This window comes from Diadema antillarum, unplaced genomic scaffold (genome assembly GCF_040938485.1).
Source record: "Diadema antillarum isolate AM-2024a unplaced genomic scaffold, OU_Dant_1.0 scf00000134, whole genome shotgun sequence".
Taxonomy (NCBI): domain Eukaryota; kingdom Metazoa; phylum Echinodermata; class Echinoidea; order Diadematoida; family Diadematidae; genus Diadema; species Diadema antillarum.
This window is the reverse complement of record NW_027271023.1, coordinates 711,509-732,776: the sequence shown is the minus strand read 5'-3', so window position 1 is coordinate 732,776 and position 21,268 is coordinate 711,509. Positions and strand designations below refer to the sequence as shown.

Here is a 21,268-nt window from a genome sequence, read left to right as displayed (position 1 = left end):
AACCCATTGAGGGAAGGCTGATTTTGCTACAACACCCACTTCCCATAGACCTCGGCCCGTGTTTACTCTGGACTCATCCTCAACAGGGTAACACACTACATGATGAGGTGTAATGAGTTTAGCAACTACTAGTACGGACAACCTCTCAAACTAGATGTATCACATTGTGTTATGAGAGCTAAACGCAGTGATATGTTAAATTGATTTTTTTCCATGCTTTTCTTTCCTCCATAAAATTGACAAACTGGATCACTTTAAAGCTTCACCCAAGACTCACATTTTTCACCAGGCATTCAATTGCTAACTCTCTTGGAAGAGTCTGCGCCTTTGAATGCTTTTACAACAGATATAAACAGTATGGTGCTATACAAATGCTGTGGATCATCATCAGCATCATGTCACAAGTATGTTGTGTAAGTCTTACTGCTATACAGCTATACAGCCATACAGCTATACAGTGACTATGATAACATACATGCTTTTATCTTTTAGTATGGTGAATTCCGTAATTTGACTGGTCAACAAGCCATGCAATATTTCCAATATTTTGTGATTGAGGTCCTTGCCCGCAGTTGCATCAAAAAAGAAAGAACAAAAGAATAAAAGATGAACAGAAAAATATGTTTGCTGATAGGCAGCAATTCTATCATATAAAATGTAACTACTTCGCTGAAGCTGAAATGTCACCAGTATGTTGTGATGCTGTATTGCTATACAACAAGATAGCGAAATGGTATCACATACAAGCTTTTATCTTTTAGTAATGGTGAATTCTATAATCGAATCGGTCAATCAACCAAGCAATATCTCCCATATTTAGTGCATGAGGTCCTTGCCCCTATTGCAAAACATTAAAAAGAAAAAGAAAAAACAAATAGAGAGAAACATGTTGGCTAAAATCAATATTCACTCGTATAAACTAGCTTCTTCGCTGAAAGTGAAATGTTGCCAGTCTAACCCTTATCGCTACACAGCTAGAAAGCGGCGTGACCTCACTTACCAACAGCTTGAGATCAAAGACGACAAGCTTGGAGCTGGTGGGGATGATCTCGTAGCACTTGTGATTCTTCATGAATCGCACGAAGGTCATGTCCTCCTCCTCTGTGGTTGCCATGGAAACAAGGAAAGAAATTGCATTCAGCACCTTCTGCAGCCTACAGACCGCGAAGATCAATGGTCTTTAATCGCATCTTTTCTTTTCAACCCCAAGAGAAAAGAACGAAAACAAATCCATAAAACAGTCTTATGTGACACAAGTCTCAGAGGTGAGTGACTGATGACTGTTTGTTACTAATCACCTGAAATCTCTGCCATAATTGGTCATTATTCCCACTTTTTCCCCACAGAGCAGCAAGAAACCCTCACATATGATAACACTTAATCCTTTCCATAGACTATTAGAGCACACAATGCACACACACACACACACACACACACACACACACACACAAATGAGGAGTGTGACATATGTGCTGCTTCATGCCTTTGAAGGTATAAACTCAGTGCAGAGAGCATGCTTAACACTACTGGATCCAACCATTTTTATGCATATTACAGACATGATTGTCTCAATACAAAAATGATGATTTTCAATGCATTTTCTGCTAACATACTAAGAATTATACCACCACACCAGAATAAACAAAGCCTTTGAATTGCTAAAGTCATAACTGATATCTTACATTGGCAAACACCTTTTGGAAGATTGCAGTACCTGTTTTTTCGCTCAAATTGACATTTTTACCTTTTTAAGTTGACAAATCAATGAGGACATGATTACTCTTAGAGCAGAACTACCCCAGGACTTTAAGGCCCAAATTCATGAAGGTGGTACAATCTTGTCCATGGTTTAAACCATGGACAAAGACCATGAAGCGCCAAGTGACGAATGGAATATTTCGTTCCGAAATCAGTCATTTCATCGACGAAATGATTATTTTGTAACGAAACAACAACATTTCGTCGACGAAATGATACTGACCAAAATGATAATAACGAACATGATGACGAAATGATAATTTCGTTAACGAAATGGTCATTTCGTCGACGAAATAACTGGTTTCGTAACAATATATTCTGTGCGACAATTGGCGCTCCATAGTCTTTGTCCATGGCTTAAACCATGGACTAGATTGTACCACCTTCGTGAATTCGGGCCAATCTGTCTAAACAATGGACAGAGAAACTGCAGCCCCCTTGGGTACATGTACAAAATATCGTACCCAAAGTTTGGCCAAAGCCCACTACAAAGAGCAAACTTTTGCCACTTTTTTTAAAATTTCAAATGACTTGCTCTGATGTACTTGATTCTAAATCATTTTCTAAGTCTATTTGTTCTCTTTATTTGATAAGGATCAAGTAATGACATCAATTTCAGAGGCCAAACATGCTCACTTTAATAAAAAATATGTCCAGCTCTTCACTAGTTTCCACTATCGCAGATATATATGTATGTCTAGGTAAAACAAAATGTGTTTTCCTCATATGGCAACAGTTTATTCAAAATTACTTTTCCCTACTACTCCTTCAATGATTACAAGTAAAGAACTATTATCAATAACTTATTGTAATTATGTGCAATATGTCATAACAGTACTGGATTGGCATTGGGATCATTATCGCCAACTGCCAAAATTTGGCCGCTGTAATAGCCCCGTGTCACGGTACATATGTAAGAACATGAGTCATGGCGCTACACAACGCCATAACACAGGGTATGACGAGGCCCTAAGTTACGGCATGCCACATTCATGTGTGCAGTTTTATGTGACACTGTTTCACACCTAAAACACAAAGCTGACATTGACAGAGTTAACAACAACAACAACAACAAACAACATAAAGGTGCAACCAACACGCCAGGCTAGCACAAGGAATTTTGGGACACAAGGAATGAAGACAAACATGCAATTAGTTATAAAGGGTGGGGAGGGGGGGTAGGTGGGGATAATGTTGAGGTGTCCACCGATGAGTGACACTACAAGGCAGGGTTCAACAGCACAAATGAGTTTCATGCTTAAACATTACTACACTGACAAAACAGCATGGAAAAAATGTCCGCAGCTTAATGCAATAGAGTACTACATTGTATTTTGATAACGATACACCCCTCTGGGATAATCTGATATTCTGACCAACTGACATACTTTTGTTTTGATTTATTGGGCTTTTTATCAGTATCAATTACCAATAGAAATTGCATTATTACAAGCAACAATATTTTTGATGTTTTTACAGATGATGTGGATCTTTTTACTTCAATACAACTATACTGCAATCAGGAAAGCTAACTTGTATATTCTTACTGATATCAATTATAGATATGACAGCATCGTCAGGATGTGGTTTAAAAAGCTGGTCCAGAAAGTGCTATGTGCATCCTGTTCGACCTCTTAATTTTCACCGTACTACACTTGTACATCTGAAATACTGTATATGCCATATACTGTACGAGCTGAAATTTTTGCGGTGGTTTTATTTTCGCGAATTCCGCTAATCGCCTTTGAACAGCGAAAATAACAACACGCGAAAATAACAACGCACGAAAACAAAAACCCGCGAAAACAACGCAGGGAAATGAAAATCAAGCAATGTACACTACTAATGCTCGTAGCTAGCTACGTACGTAGGTCTAGCACACACTTCTATCATGAGCTGAGATATATGGCCATGACGTAGCTAGCATTAATAAGTACAGTATGTATCCCGTCCTGCGCTGCGCCTAGCTAGCCTTCAACTTTTCGACTGTGCACACACGTCGCACAGTACAGCTAGCTATAGCTGTTTAAAGTGCATTCGGTCTACTCTTGCAGCTACATTCTTGGTGTTCGCCTGTCGATGTCCAGCACGAATTTCGAAAGTCCTTGTAAAGTATTTCTTTTTGATATTTGTTTTACTTTCAAATTGAGAAAGTACTAGTACTTACACGTGTAAGGTACTTTTAGTTTAGACAACTATAGTTTTTTCGTTAGAGTTCAAGTAAGTTCAGTAGATAGACCCTCGCAACCGCGAAATTAACAACACGCGAAAATTTCAGCTCGTACAGTACTTAGCGACTGTGCTCTCTCTGAATTTCATTTGTTCTGACTGCTCAGTGCAGTTTCTAGCCATAAAAACAGCACAAACTTTCTTCTTCTTGTTTTTTTTGATGTGCTTTACTTTAATATTCTTTTTTTTTTCTTTTTTTTTCTTTTTGGGGGGGGGGGGGGTATTAGCTGATGTTTTTCATCACATGGTCCATTCTATATTTCCTCCCTACCCACCTTTAAAACACTACTTTTCTGCACTCATGATATCTTTGCTGTGAGAATGTGTGATGTCACAATAGTTGAATAAAAAAAGGAATATAAAGAGATATGTGCTATATATGGGTAATGATATCCACCCCTGTCTTCTCTGAGAGAGTTTGGCCACATGCTCTTTTTATTATGTCAGAAAATAGAAATTATGAGGAATGTCATTTATATCACTCTATATTTTTTCCACTATTGTATTAAACAACTCTTGTACCCTTTCTATTTAGTGACAACGGTACACGGAATTAATAAAAAATTCTTGGGAAAAATTTCATAATAAATTCTAAATATATTGCCCGAGTACCTCTAGCATTACTGATGTGTTCTGATATTTTTCCATTCACTCCAGCCACATATATTTGGGGTCTATTTCCCTCTAAGTGTTGGTTTTTACTTTGCATTATCTTTCTTTACAGGGAAAGTGGACATGTTGATGTTATATTTTGACCTGTTAACATAAACCTGCAAGATCCTAATCATGCCATGGATATATTTATATGGATGTATCCCTGAAGCTTGTCAACCATCATAATACATGCTATTTCTTTCCTCTTTTTCTTTTTTGATAAGATTATTGACATTTGCAGACTGGATCTGTCTGAATTCAATAACTTGATTTTCTGAGCATCTATGATGATAATAAAACAAATGAATCGCAAAAACAACAAACTAACAGCAAATAAGGCAAGAATTATCAACTGAAAACCAGTAACATATCTGGTTAGTATGTGCCTTCATTCAAATAAGAACATACATGAAAAATGGTGAGGTAAAAAATGAACAGATGTACCTCCACCTTTCAAGGTTCGGTAGTCATACCCAAGCAACTATGGAACACTAAGTGTGCTCTGATACATTAGTAGGGTGATCTTTTCACTCAAATTGTATCATCACTACACACGGCTTTCCATACCTTCTCTCAGTAGCTCCATCTCTCCTATTGGATCACTTGTCTTACGAGAGAGCTACACGTTGATAACGTTGGCAGAAGGGAGAAAAAGGAAAAATGGGCGGGGGGAGAACAGTTAACAAAAATCATAAATATTAATTGAAAAAGATACTGTGAAAAAAATCATAGAAAGCTGTGAAATCTGATGAATATCTAAATGACAACATCAAAAGCGACTGAACAGCTGTGAAAAAAAAAATGTGAGCACATGGATGAAAACATGGAATGGGAAATTTGGGATTAAGCAACAGAGATCAACGAGTGAACAAGCAAGAATTGAACGAAAGAAAAAAAAAGTTGCAGCATTCAAGAGTGAACGGGTCACAGAACAAAACAGAGAACGAAAATGGGAACAGAAGCCATTTTGCTGTGACACTGTGCCTGATTGTCAACGCCACTGACCTTTCTTCTTCACATAAGACTCGGAGTATGACCTCTGTAAAGGGAACAAATGCAAATTATTATATCACCATGGTAATCAATTATAAAAGAAAAAAAAAGTCTCATCTTGAATCAAATGAACATAAAACAATGATAGGAAAAATAAACCCTGTGGGGAAAAATCAAATATAATGTGATGAAATACATCGGTTCATTTCACTGAATGTAAAAATATGAAAGGCTCAGTTACTATCTCACAAGCTGTTCGTACATGTACACAAACTTGAAGAAATTATTGGAAGCAGAGTTTCAAAGTTCACATGAATAGGGCCAGCTTACTAGCATACATACATTCTGAAATTTTGACACACTTTTGCCTTATTGCAATGGTTGTTCCTGATAATGGGAAAGCTTGCCTGCATTTGCTTCATTCTGGGTGTGCATTTGTTTTGTCATCTGAATTGTTTGACTGCTATATATGCCATACAACCAATCTTGACCTCATATTCATGTCCACTTTGATGTGTGCATACAATGAGTCATATTGAATATACTACAAGGTATCGAGAGCTGTCTGATTAATATCTCATGGATGTGTGGTATCACAGCAATTGTTTTCATACCATTTGTAATTGACGTGGAGACTCATTTCTGCATTTATGAAAGCTTTGAAACTCTAAAGCAGGTTCAGAAATGCAGTATAAACCAAGCCTTGCTTTGCAAGTCTGAAACCCTGTGGCATCCATTTCCCTCCAATCTACATTTCATGTATCAACCAAAAAAATTCCCCGCAACGCTCCCCACCTGCTCGTAACCCATCTCGTATGCAAATCCAGCAGTAATGTCAGTGTCTGGCGCCTCATAAGTGCATTCTGTACGGCCAACTGGGGCACCTCTATTCCGCCAAGTGCATCTACAGTCTATTTTTCATGTATTCAGTCACGCTCAATCTCGCTGCGGGCCAGAAGGAACGCTGCTGCTTGCGTTTCATCGTCCACCATTTATGCGAAACATTTTCAAGGCTTTTTTAATATCTGTTTGCCCACAGCAATTTATCTCAATAAAACTGCCTGTTCATTTTTCTTCTTTCTCATTTGTAAATGTCAAAGCTCTCCCAGACTTTCAAATCAATGCTAATAGCAGGAAATACCATTGTTTCTTGAACCCTACTTCATCATTTTAGAGATTTTGCATACAATACATGATGACAATCTCAACTTCATTCTGCACACTACTGTGAAGAAATGCGAACAAAAAATAAACTCAATAAAATCATCCTCTGTTCAAAGGACAGTGTACGAAATATCCACAAGATATTCCCCACCATGTTGATTGCATAGAATTATTTCTAGAAACATGCTGAGTACAAGGAATGCAGTGCTTTTACTTTTTTTTATTATTTTTATTTTGTGCCTGGAGCGCCATTCCACAAACCACTCACGATTGACCTCGTCATACATACCGTCTTGACAATAGGGGAGGGAACTACACAGTATACCGGTAGGCAATACTGCATATTAGATAGTTTCGGATCCCTTTATTGAACAGTACATTGCTCACCCACTTACACAAATGCCAACAACAACTACTGTACAAAGACACCAGGATCAATTCTCCCAATCGCATACTGTATACGCTGAATATTTTGTGAGGTTTTTATTTTTGCAAATTTCGCAAGTCAGTGCTATTGGTGAATTTAAAAGCACATGTAAATATTAACTCTGATCCAGGCATGATTGTGACGTGCACACATGCATTCCTCCGTTCAGTACGGTACTCGACAATCGCAAATTTAGCCCCTCGCAAAATTGTTGGGAAGTCCCGATTTGCAAAAAAATTAGACTCATTAAATATATGGCGTATACAGTATATTTGTAAAAACTTGGGCTATTTAATTTCTGTAACAATGTGCCGACAATGCTGTACTAGTGCATGAAAAACATGGAGCACTTTCGTTATTTCAAAACCGTCCTAGCTTTGTAGATTACATGTTGGAAATTTTAATATGAAGTTACAAGCTCTGAAAATGCATATGGTGACAGGACAATGTTTTTTAGCCAAGATAAAAAGGGAAAAATTAGATGCAATTAGCACAAAATACATTCTGCCCGTGCCTGCTGCACAGTAACTCCGCATTAACAGAAGGGCAGAAGTCGACACTGAAAGTGTGACCCCACTTGACCTCCACCTGTTACCCATGGGTGCATTAAAGTTCGCCTCATTACTTGCGAATGTTTACATTTTAAATTTTCAATAGGGAGAATTGGATGCATATCAATTTTGTCAGTAAAACCAGTGCTGGGATATACATTGTACTTGCCTCTGTGTTGGATAATATCTTGTAGAAGAAAAATTAAGAAAACAACCTATATTCATATGTACTGCAAACTAGTGAGTATAATACAACTGTATGTACCACAAGAATCAGGAAGGGTATACTTCCTCTTGTAACCAAGATTTCCTCTACTTCATAAAACTCCCAAGATTCCTTTTTCTCCAGTCACCCATTAATGTATCTCATCTGTGTCATTATCTATCATTCCATGGCCTGTCAATCTAAGATGTACTTGATATCTATGTGCATTGTATACAGCTATCTCTCTTCCTCCAAACACATTTGAACATTTTCCATGGGGAAAGATATTTCACGATCATTAACCCATTAAGGACGTACTGATTTGGCTAAAGTGCGCATTTCCCACAGACACCTGCCCGAGTATACTTGGGACTTGTCCTCAACAAATTAAAATCACTCACAAACCCTATTAACGTGATATCATCTTTTCTTCTGTGGTATATCTCTTTACTAACATTATCAGCTTGGTGAAAACTGACGAACAAAAGGCAGTTTAAGAATACTCGTATGACCTGCAGTCCCTGCTGCAAATGAAGCAGAAGTTTCATATTTCATTTTCACAATTAATCATCTCAGGCACTCTTACAGATACATGTACCATGAAAGAGATGATTTCCTTCAATGACAGGGAGAAGGATAATCTGACTCACTATTTGTCTGTGGCTAAAATGAAATCTATCCAGTATATACATTGTATGCAGAGACTCCAACTTTCCCGTTTTCGACAGGAGATCTCCCGCCGAAAATCCATTTTTGCAAAATTTCCCGTTCTCCCACTTGAGATTTAATTTCTCCCGCCCTGGCTCTTTTTCTCCTGTTGGAAAGGATTTCTCACTTATTTCTATCGTATGTTGAAAACATAAGCCTTAGAATGCACCAGAGAGCATCTAGAACCCTGGGAATTTCGCGCTTTGCACACATCAACTTGGAACCTCCCGTTTGCTAGAGGTTTCAGGCGGGAGAATCTCCAGATCAGAAGGTGCTTTGGGTTGGAGTCTCTGTATATGGTATCCTTTTATGAATTTTGTGTCCAGCTTGAAAATAAAAATAAAATGATATTCAAAATCAATAGCAGCAACAGCAATATGAAAACGTAGCACAAGTTTTAGTGTGCAAAATTTCTCAGCATATCAATCTACAAATTTTGCTTCCTTAAAAATTTGTTATTACTGTATACGCTATATATTTCGCGGGGGTTTTATTTTCGCGAATTTCGCGAGTCGGGAGCTATTCGCAAAATTAACAACACGCGAAAATATTACCTTCCAAAATGAATCCCTTGCCTTGATGATACGAACATTTCAGTACTAGTATACCATGTCACGGCTTACCGAACAGACCATACTGGCTAAGCTTGTTTACGCACGTCCACGTCTACTTACGAATACTGTAGAGAGAGCCAATCCATTATCGCAAGGGGACCACTCGTCAGAAATCTAGCGGCAGTAGCGCGATGGACTTAACCACTTCAAAAATGTTGAATTCTAACTTACTAGTTCGCAGAGTTTGGCAAGTCTTTTTCATGCAGTGTATAACTAGTATCATTCTTATTTGCTAGTAAGTTGAAAATTCACACTTTCTTTGCCACTTCATATTTTCTCTGGTCCCCCAATCGCGAATTTAACCACTCGCGAAAATGTGTGACAGCGACAATTCGCGAAAATTTATGTATGCGAAAATTATAGCGTATACAGTAAATATGAGACCATACACATCTGCTTAAAGGCACAATCACTCATTATGCTGTATCCCAACAGCTGCCAATCTTCACAGCTTCATGAATGATAATGAATTAATGTTGCTTCACACACTACAAGTATGTGTAAATTCTGGCCTCTAGAGTTCAATAAACATGACAGAAGATGACATAAGCAAGATACGTATTTGCTGCATAAATGGACTTTGAACAATATATTACTGAGCATACATTTTGTGATCTGTTGACAAGTGTAAGAACAAAAGAATGTTGATCGACCCCTGCCCCAAGATTACTTGTGGCATGAATGCTTTCACACTTTGGAATACTCATATCAGATTATTACAATGGTTTTGAATGTTTAACTATAGTCAAAATATTAGTCAAAATGGGTAGTTCACAAACATAAAAATACTGCAAAATATACGCAATATACTATTTATAAAATTTCCTTATATTATACAATGGAGTATATCAGGAATTGTCTACCCGATGACCCAAAGCTGTCGTGACAAAGACTTGCCATTTTTCTGAAAACTTATCTCCACACACTCAGAGTGTTTCATACATAGCTCCTACATAGGGTGCTAAAATGTTGTACATACGCAATATCAATCTACGAATGCAATGTTAAATTATCAGTTTCTGTCAGTACCTTACCAAAATATAAATGTGACCCACACTCAGACTCAAAGCAGTCTCAACTTGTTCATCTATGATACTTCCTCCCTACGAAATGCCCATGATAGTAATGTCACATCATCAATTTCCATCAGTGCCCTGTATGTGACCCACAAAGGAATCACGCTAGTCTTCACTTTTTTATACATTTCCTCTCCTCCCTGGTCATGGGAAAGCAGTCTCCCCGGAAACAGGCTCGGAGTTCTACATGTAGTTCATATCTAGCACTATTAAAGCCCAGGTCATTTAAATTCTCACCCATTCTATTACAAACACGCTGTTTCGATACTCACCGACTCCTCTTCAGTTTCAACTGGTTCAGCCATGTCCATCATTCATAAACCAATAACTTAATATTCTCCACAAAAAAAGAAAGAAAGAAAAAAGGATGGTCCAGCAGCTTGCGATTTTGTCTCACACGATGAAAAGTCCTTTATGACCCCACCAAAATACTGGAAAGGTGCTACTGTTGAAGTCGACTACGATGATGATCGGTGATAGCAAATGAACTCAGAGGAAGATCACATACGATTTCAGCTCAACATTCATACAAGCTTCGTGCTGCCTGCACACAGTGAAGTGGGAACTGTTCAGCAAAAATTTAACGAGTCCAGAGTACCGAACCGTATTCCTTCCCTTCAGCACTAATTAAAACGGCAGTCACAAGTTTCATTGCACAGCTCTTACTTAATGCTCCTTTTAATTACACAGTTCATAGAACGCTCGCGCAAATCCAAATATCCTGAGCAACGAGTATTCCTGTCATATTCGGATGCCAAGCGTTGTTCTCATCTAGCCCTCAACAGGGGCTGCGACTCAAGGAAAATCATTGCTTGGTTCAGTACGATATTTGACATCCTCCTCTCTTCTCCTCTCTCCCCCGCCGGTGGATATATCTCGCGTAATCCCAATATTCTACCGGCATCACCAAAAATATTGTCCGACGAGTAAGACACTCAAGCTCAGGACAGGAATCAGCTACACGTATGTGTGCCCTACTTGGTGAGGGAGAACACTGGATATTTCCTGGTCAACACAGAAAAAAAGAATTGCAGCTGTATGCGGCAAATCCAACCCATCTATTATTACCCCAATGCCAGCTCCAGTTTGATGAGAAATGCCCTCCTGTTCTCTTCACTGGTTCTGCTCTCCTTCCCTCTCCCTAGGTCTCCCAGAAACTCAAAGCTGGGTCTTCTTCCGGTTCAGCCGCTTGGCAGGCGACAACATTTGTGGGTCAGAAAGGCGCACGCCGGGTACCGGTCCTCCCCAAACCCCGCACAAAATGAATTCCCCAGCACGGCGTCTTTTTTTTGGTGTGTCAGTTACTACTACTCGCAGACACACACGTAGCCACAGCAAAGAGATTCCCACACTCACTGCGTTTACACACACTGGCCCTACTACTGTCCCGAGTACACATACACACACTCCATAGTTCTCTACCAAATGCTAATGCTACCACTCCAATATACTCGACACTGTGCCGTGGCAAATGAGATCGGAGATGGGTAAGGCAGCTGACCTATAAAACCCGCCCTCTGCCAAACAGAGGCACCATGAAATGCTTCAGCGATTATATTGAATGACACCCATCCAGCCCCTTGGGAGTAAAATCGTGAGAATAATGTAGACACAGTGGCAGGCATACAGATCCATGATAAGTATGGATTTTACATACCACACAACACGCTGAGCACTGTAAGAGTTCAACAACAAGGCCATGAATGCCTATATAGTGTGTTGTATCAATTCATGCATGGCTCATATCTGAAACATGCACTGCAGGTAAATTCCCTGCTGTCAAATTACCGCTATATAGAGCTGTATACACACAAGAATGACAGTACGGTGCACTTTGTGTTTAGATATTAATACATACTGCATTTATATACATTCATATACAATGTGTATCATCACGGTATAGCATGGCTAGACACATTTGATACATTGTATGTATGTGTATGTATGTGTGTATGTATATATGTAGGTATGTATGTGTGTGCGCGCACACTGATTTGAACTTGTGCATATAAGACTTGGTAACAGCTTTGCTGTACATAATATTCACAGTGAAATTGCTCTCAATTGGAGGCTTGTCAATCCGTAATTCACCTGCCATTTCCGTTGTATTATATGAAATCCAATTACAGTCTACTTTTATTTCGCAAGTCACCTGGACAATTCTATCTGTAACCGATTACTAGTATTGCACAATACTCCTCCCAAACCAAAGTACACTTCTCTGGCATCAACCTTAATGCATTTAACATGTTACAAATTGTTATGTTTTTTAATGTATGCATAGGCAATAATGCAGCATATTATCATAAATTATATGGGCTACTGACTGTAATATTACTTGTGCATTATAGGACCATCTGTACACTACCAGTGATGAGGGTTGAGAACAGCAGCGAATAATAAATCCCTGTATATTCCCCAGATTTCAATGGACAAGTTTGAGGCCAATGATAAAGATTGCAAACATAAAATACTTTGTGGTGCGTAAAATGGGTAAATTTAAAATTGGGAAATTTATTAAATCATATTCATATAAAATTTACTTCATGTAGTACTTCATGTGCAAAATTACAAACAAAAGAAATCACTAAAACTGGCCTTTGTGAAATACCAATCAAAGAACAAATTTGAACTTTTAATGTTTGTGAACAAATCTGAGGAGTTTTATTACAGTCGTATAATAGTAAGAATCTATACTATCATTTTGAGGTTCTCATAAAATACAAAGCCTGAGACTTTTGAATGGATGACATTGTATCATTTATATTAGTTGTCTATTTTTTATTTTTTATTTTTTCATCTGGGAATATTCTTAAGTACCCTGGTAAGCTTTGGGGACTTGCTCATCATGCATATCAGTGCCCTAGATAAAAACAATTGGGAAAAGTGTGAATTTAATGACTAACAACAGATGTGGGTGAATAATAGTAACTTGATATGTCATTCAGTATAACAACTACAGTCAAACCTGCCTTAGCGGCCACCTGCATATAGCGGCCACCTGTCTACAGCGGCCACTGAAAAATCCTCCCGAGAGAAAAGCCCTGTTAAAGACCCTGTGTATAGCGGACACCTGTCTAACGCGGCCAGCGGCCACAAATTTTGTTTCCCGCGGTAGATTTTAACCTGTCTATAGTGGCCAAAAAACCCAATGTAGCTCTAGCCGAGCCGATAATTCAGCGTGTTTTCTCCTTTGTAGCCGTGCGGGAAACGTTCAGTGATCGCCATTCATCCCTCATTCAGTCATAATAATGCACTAGTGTTAAGCTTTCTTCACGACAGTACACATACTACTGTGCAACAATTTCATATACACCGGCATGGTTAAATGCATGAAACACACGTGTGCATACGTACGCACATACATGAACATGTAAGGATGCAACAATGATACATGTACATATAAGCAATGCACACAAAGTTGGATTACCTGTCTATAGCGGCCACCTGTCTATAACGGCCACTTTTTCTGTCTCCCTTAGGTGGCCGCTATAGACAGGTTTGACTGTATATTAAAGAGAACATTCATGAGATTCATCCACATATAATACCTGTACAGAAATACATGTTCAAAGTGCTAAAAGGAAGGCATCTGAACATAAATGTGACCCGCGACAACGGTTTCGGGCAAAAGTCGCAAGAGCAAATTCCCTTCTAGGCGGGGTACAAAGATCTTTACCATTATTTTTGTCGATTTGGGTTTTTTGCAGAAATTGAATCTTTGGTATGTTTTCTACATCTACACTAAATTTCATAGCATAAGACTACGTTTTTCCTATCGAAAATGGAATTTCAAGCACCATATGTTGGATCGCACTCGTTAGTTTCGAGCTTCTTTCGAACGCCGTGCCAATATCCCCAGCGTTGCTACGGCGCAGGGTCTCGCATGCGATTGGCTGGTGCGTGGCACACATTTACATAATTCGGCTTTCGGAGACATCAGTTGCAGCGTTTGGGGAATGCTATGTCCACGCGTGCATGATTACATGCTCCATTGTTCTTGCTATAGTGGTTTATACGCTCGCTCTGTAGTGCGTGCTCTTCGTTTGGCTTTCTATCCAAACTATTCTACCGCAATGTTCGACAACGGAAGTGAAACAAAAATCAAATCAACAACAATGAAAACGCGATTTGTAAATGTGTGGATTCGCCACCGGCTCCTGTTACATGCACATGGTCATGGCGTGTGGATGCCATTGCGTAATGCGTGCACCAGTACACCATACGTGCAATTATCGTATCCGCCATCTTGAAAGACGTAGGGCTACTGGTAAAACAAACCCGAGCGAACAGCATTGTTTTTCGGCTCCATATGCTGAGCTCCTAGGAAGGGTGCCCGGGAAATTTGACTCTCTCAGTGAGCCAATCAGAAGGCGATATGGTTGCTAGAGGCGGAGCTTAACATCGATTGGCACCATCGTACGGATGGGTGATTTTCACCTCGCATCGCCGCTCGGACATTCTCTTTGAGAAAGAGGTGAATCTTTAAAGCCCGTTTTCTCACAATTTTGTCAGGCTAACAACTTAAAAAGTGCATTTTATTTTGCTTTCCATGCCCACTTATGGTGCCGAAGCATACAAGTGTTTTATATCAATGCAAAACTTAGAAAATGGACAATGTGATTCAGTGAAAAATGAATTTTCAAAATGCCCGACTTTTGCCTGAAACCGTTGTCGCCGGTCACAAATGTATCATTATGTGTAGGTATACATGATTTCCTAATTAAACTTGAGCAGAAAATGGCAGCAAGTGAGAGACAGGAACAAAAATACATGTGTCACCAATTTTACAGTAAATAGCAAGCTTATCATTACCAGTCATTACCAGTATTCCAACATATATTTATTATAATCATTATTTTCATCATAATCACTACAGCCTTGATCAATAACTGTTATTATGATTACTTTCATTATCATTATTTCTATACTTGATAATCACTGATCTCACATCCAGAGATGTCCTTCAGAGTAAAGCCATCTTGTATCGATAACAGTGATTACAAAGGACAGTGTATTCACACTAGAGGATTAACAGTTTATAGGATGACGTATAACAAAAAGGTGTGTTCAATCTTTTCATGAATTGGTCTAATGAACTGGCAGATTTAAAGGACAAGGGAAGTTCATTAAATTATCAATTCCATTCATAACATCTTCCATGATATTAGATAAAAAAAGCTCATAGCCCTAAAAACTATTCAACACCATTCCCCTGACCATTATGGTACCATCTATTTGTTTTGTTTATTATGTTGTTTCGTTTGAGATACTTTGCATATACATGATCTCCCACTACACTTCTGTGTACATTCAATAAGATTGTGGTGTTTTCAGGCAATACCTTTCCAGTTCTAATTTCCTTTCAACAAAGTGGGAAAAACATACAGCACTAATGAAAAGTCACATGCCTGAATCTTCCCTTTTACACAGATGGCAAACGCACAGACTGCTTAACATGAAGCAACGATAACAGATGTCCCCTAATAACGATGATGAATTAATCAGTCAGAGAGGCTGTCATCCATTAATGTCTACTGTCAACCATCAGTATCTCATTGCAATGTTCACCTCAGACAGATGTCACAAGACTTTTTTAATCTCCTATTGAAAATTCACATTTATCTTTTTCCCCTTAGGACCTAAACCGCACTTTTAGACCTTACCTTCCAATCTAACTTCATTGTATTCAATTCATTTTGTTGCTTTTTTTATCATTTTATTGAATCATAAAGTCAGGGATAGCATTCAAATAGGTATAATACATGTATGTATGATGTATGGCAGAATAATGAGATTACAAAACCCATGCTTTAATAGACGCTCCATCTTACAAACACTTTACAACAATTGTAACATTCCACATCTGCAGCAACTCTTGCATTACCTACGTGTAGGCAACAATCAGTCTGCCGTGAATATTTAAATACATGTAGTTGCCACGGAAGAGTGCACTTAAATGACTATTATTAGCAGGAAACCATTTTCATAATGAAAATGGGTTCAACATATGGGTGAATCCTATGCTTCTCACACAGTAGTGGGGGGGGGGGGGGAATGAGTGTATCAAATGTAACTCAGCCTGCTACCATTGACTGTAGTATGAAAATTCAATCTAGGTGTAACCTAATACTGACAAAGACAAATCTTGCCATCAGACACAGAATACATGTAGTAGGCTCAGCTCTGAATGACACAAACTACGGGATCTTGTCTCCCCCCCCCCCCCCAAGTGCCTTGAATTTCATCGTAAAAGGAAGTGTGAACGTGGTGCCTGCATAATTTGACAAGTCAAATATGACAGAGCTCTGCAAAAGTGGCCTTCCACAGCACCAAACTCTAATATTTCTTCCCTTCTCTGTGTTTTTTTTCTCCCAGACAGACATCAGTGATTTATAAACAATTAAAATGTCTCTAACAATATACATAGTATCTTTATCAGAACCCAAGACATCCAATTTTGATATATCGTGTCTATAGCACATGTTAAAAATTAAACAGAGGCAAATTCTAGGTAAAACTTACAATTGTCACTGAAATAAAAAATGAATATGACAAAGTATGCTATAATGGATTAAAGACACTAGTAATTTGTATATTAAAGCAATTTTTACATGGTATCCTACTGAACTTAGTATCATCAAGTTACATTCTTACTGCATGAACTATATTTATACAAAGCAGTATCTTGCATATTCTGATATTCACATCATTATGTAAAGAAAGTTTGATTTAAAAGGGTTACACATGTCAGTTTACTACAATTTCATTAACACTTCTTTATAAGACAAAGTGCCCACAAGCCAAAAATTATAAATTCTTTTTCCTCTTGGCTTCATGTCACTGGCGAAGATCAGAAATGACTTTCATTTCCTTTTGTACTTGATTAAAATCTTTAGGGTACATTTTGAATTGACATCTTTCCCGGGAAGTCAAAGAATCAATTTTCTATTTTATTATCTTTATCTGCATTTAGTGTTCATTTTGTTTTTTGTAAATCAAGTCATCTATACAAAACCAGATATTACCTTTGCAATCTGTAAATAAAAGAGTAAAGCAAGAAATCCTATGTTGAAAAGAATGGACATCAAATTGGCTCCCTTTTTAAAACTCAAAAAGATAACCTATTTTTTCAGTAAGTCATACATGTAGTGTAAGCATCCATGGCTCAACAACACATAGGTACATTTGGAACAAAGGGGGCAATCTACTGCCTTGCATATAAATTGCAAAATGTTTGCATTCTGTTCAGAGTGAGGTAAACAGCCTGCCTATGTCTTGCACATTACTCTTTTGCCCCCACTCCGGCCAGTCAAGTGATTGATTTTCTTTTTTAATGAGAGAGAGCAAATGAGGATTTTGACTTTGAACTACACTAGCAAGACTGTAGAGTGATTTGCATCCATAGCCCCTAGCCTAGATAGGAATTTAAATTTATGACTGTGTGCAAGAGACATAAATTTTGTCACTCTCCAAGTTATACAAACTTTGGCCACAAGATGGCGCCATTACAATAAACAAAGATACTTCTTCGAGTCAAGTATGACCTAATCTGATCTGCCTGAGGAATTTCATCTCATCTCCATTTGTAATTGTTCATTACAATGCTAACTTATTTTCAGAAGCACAATTACAATATGTATGTGAGGATACTTATGGGAATGGTTTTCATTTGAATACTTAACTTGTCATATTCTGCAGATTTTGCACTTAACAAATAATACTTTGGGGGCTAAAACTACAGATCCATGTGACCTTTTGCTATTATTGAGCCTTCTACATCTTTCCATTCATTCATATGTCTGTTATGTTTGCTGCTTTACCAACACTGTACCTCTCCATGTCCAGCACAAATGTACCTATGCATCTCCTAATCTAAAACCTTTCAGGCCCAATCTATTCAATTAACAACTTCTTACGAGTTGTTGCCAGTCATACTGAAATGATTGGGGTTTTTTCTTGTTTTTGTTTTTGTTTTTTTTTGTTTTTTTTGTCACAGGTGTTTCAGGACAGAAACAGCAAACAACTCACACTACAATGGTATACCATTATGGTAATTCAGGGCTGTGTAACGCATTTTCTACTGTAGTCCGACCTTTCCCTGTTGGACCAGTAGATTAACCAGTTTTTCCATTTTTTACTGGTCCTGTTCTCTTTTCTGTTTTGACTTGCCCAGATAATGATATTTTCATTTCTTTACCGGTCATATCGGACCAGCAAAACTTGGCAATTCCTGAAAAGTTACTGGCCTGACAGGGATTTTTGCCAGTCTGGGACCGTCGGACCAATGCCAGTGTTAAGCATTGGGTAATGGCATATGCACAGGTAAAAGTTTAGTCTCCTAGTACGATAGATAGCAGGGAACACAACATTGCTGCAGATGACCCTCCATCAGTGGAATATTGATTGTAGCTGTTCAATCACGCAAAAAGAGAGAACACACTTAATAGTAAGATCCAATTTACCAATTGATGCTGCAACTGCACATGCATTCTTTTGATATACAGATTCATCTGCAAAGAGTCCTGCGTATGTGAACTGGTAGGAGATTGTAGTGGTTTTTGTTTGAAAGAGAGGACAACAGGGAGGGTGTATGTCTGTATAAATTTGTCAGTTTTAGTGTGTCTGTGTCCATGTGTTCCTAGAAATCCAAATGAGGGAATATATATCAAACAAACTTGACCATACAAAATGAATATTCAGACATTACACACACAAAAAAAACTCTTTAGAAATAATCGATCAAAATACTTTGACTCACGGGATGAAAGGGCATGGAGACGGTTTCCCCCTGGTCCGAGAATTGGCGGACGAGGACTCGTCGTGGTAACCGCCTCTCTGGTTCCCTGTTGTAGTCTTGTAGCCGGAGCTGCTGAAGGCCACTCATGTAGGAAGGTGTGGTGCTGGGCGATCCCACGGCTGGAGAGGGGGAGATGAAACAAAGAGATTATTACCTCCGCCACGGAAGGAGGAGGTTAAATGATCATTGGTGTTGGTTTGTCTGATTGCAAAATAACTCAAAAAGTTGTGAACAGATTTAAATGAAACTTGCAGGAAAAGTCGATGACACAAGGAACAGATGATTAAATTTTGGTAGTGATCCGGGAATTTTTAGTGATTTTTGAAGGAGTTTTAATCTTTTGGCATATAGGGTCAATGAACTTGGGACTTCTAGCTACTCGTTCTGGAGGTTTACATACACGCACTAAAGCTGATGACGTAAACAGAAGGCTTCTATATTGGGAAATTGTATGCGTGTTTTGTAGAAATTAGTTGCTGGCTTGGCGGAGGTCTGCGCTCTCTGAGTACTTTTCTAGTGGTATAACAAACTAGATGGACATCTTTGGGTGTATTCAACAAAAAAATTTCTGAGGCAGAATCATAATCTTAACCCATTCCATACTGAATTCTGAAATTCCAATAGACTTAATACACAAGACGCCAGGTTCCCCTGTAGGAAACGGGTTAAGAGCGTATGAGTTACATTGTATTTTCAGGCAATACCATGTTTTCAAACGTGTTAAGAAAATACTGATTTGAAATAGCATTCACAGGGCTATTTAAAACGTGTTTGGGACCAGGATTGTCTTTCTGCGAGTAAATAAAAGCAATGCCATTATGAAATGCCGCTATGAAATGCCGTTATGAAATGCATTTATAACTCCGAGCTGCCAAGGTCAACTTGGGTCAAGGGGGTTTAAATCTCAATAACAGGATGCGTTCTAATTGTAAGATTTGTTTTAGAGTTAGATTACATTAAAAGAAGTTAAAATATGTGACTAAGTCAATTTTCCTAAATTTTCAACATACATTGTTTTGCCATCTCATGGCAGAGGTAGAGAATGCACCCTACTGAGATTGAAACACTGGAGACATCAAAATAAATGCAGCTCAGTTCTTTGAGCAATGTTGCATGGGCATATCATTAAATCAAATTAAATCAAAAAGATTTCAATGCCCAATTTAAACCATTACCCTGACAAAGACATAGATATTAAAGCCACAAAATTTGTAATATAGGATGATTTGGATGATAGATAAAAGAAATCTGGGAAATTACAGTGTACCAGTTTTACATCATTGAGATCAGCATATTACTTACAGCATTTCATAGTTAATACGTACATGATTTGCAAACTCAACTATGCATAAACACTAATCTAGTACTAGGATTGTACCTCAGGTATGGGAGACACCGCCAAATCCCCTAGAAGAACAAGCATACTGTAAAAGTGGATATTTTCGCGCGACTAATTTTTTCTGCGCTTGGCCAGGTAAGTTTCGCGTGTTTTTAATTCCACGGAATCAAGACATCAACTACTGGAACATATGGCAAGCAAAAATATTTGCATGCTTTTATTTTCGCACTAGCTTCTGGTTGCACGAAATGCGTGAAAATTTGAACACTGCGAAAATTTCCATGTTTACAGTACACTCTTCTGGGAGTGCTGCGTGCTTTACTAATTAAAGGGAATCTCTCCCCTAAAATTTAAATTTGAGAGGTGTGAAAGCATGTCCTGAGAACTCTAGAGAAAATTCTATCCCATCACAAACAAGAGACCCGCGGGTCTAGCGCTCACCTGAGTATCGCAAGTTCACCTTTCACGCAGTCACTAATCTAAATTAAAATTTGACCAGGCATTCTCAAGTAGAAGATGAAAATGTACAATAAGGGCCCAATTTTTTTAAGATTCCTTAATTTGGGGGGATTGGGGCCCCCTGGGGCCCTCTGGGTGGGGCATGGTGCCCATTTTGATAAATTGAGATCCTGACCCCCTAGGGATGCTACCCGCCAAGTTTGACAAAAATCCATCATGAGGTTTTCAGGAAGAAGATGAAAATGTACAATTCAGGACCCCATTTGGACCCTTCCAACCACCCCCCCCCCC

At 38.5% G+C, this 21,268-nt stretch overlaps 1 protein-coding gene across 1 annotated transcript in view; it reads right to left on the bottom strand.

Annotated features, from left to right (window-relative positions):
* LOC139720819 (5'-AMP-activated protein kinase subunit gamma-2-like) overlaps window positions 1-21,268 on the bottom strand; it is a 78,883-nt gene that overhangs the window by 14,649 nt on the left and 42,966 nt on the right. The window contains exons 4-6 of the mRNA XM_071632156.1: window positions 19,141-19,298; window positions 5,647-5,680; window positions 1,001-1,101 (exon numbers count right to left, since the gene is read on the bottom strand). Coding sequence (XP_071488257.1) covers window positions 1,001-1,101; window positions 5,647-5,680; window positions 19,141-19,298 — 293 coding nt within the window. The remainder of the gene's footprint in view (window positions 1-1,000; window positions 1,102-5,646; window positions 5,681-19,140; window positions 19,299-21,268) is intronic.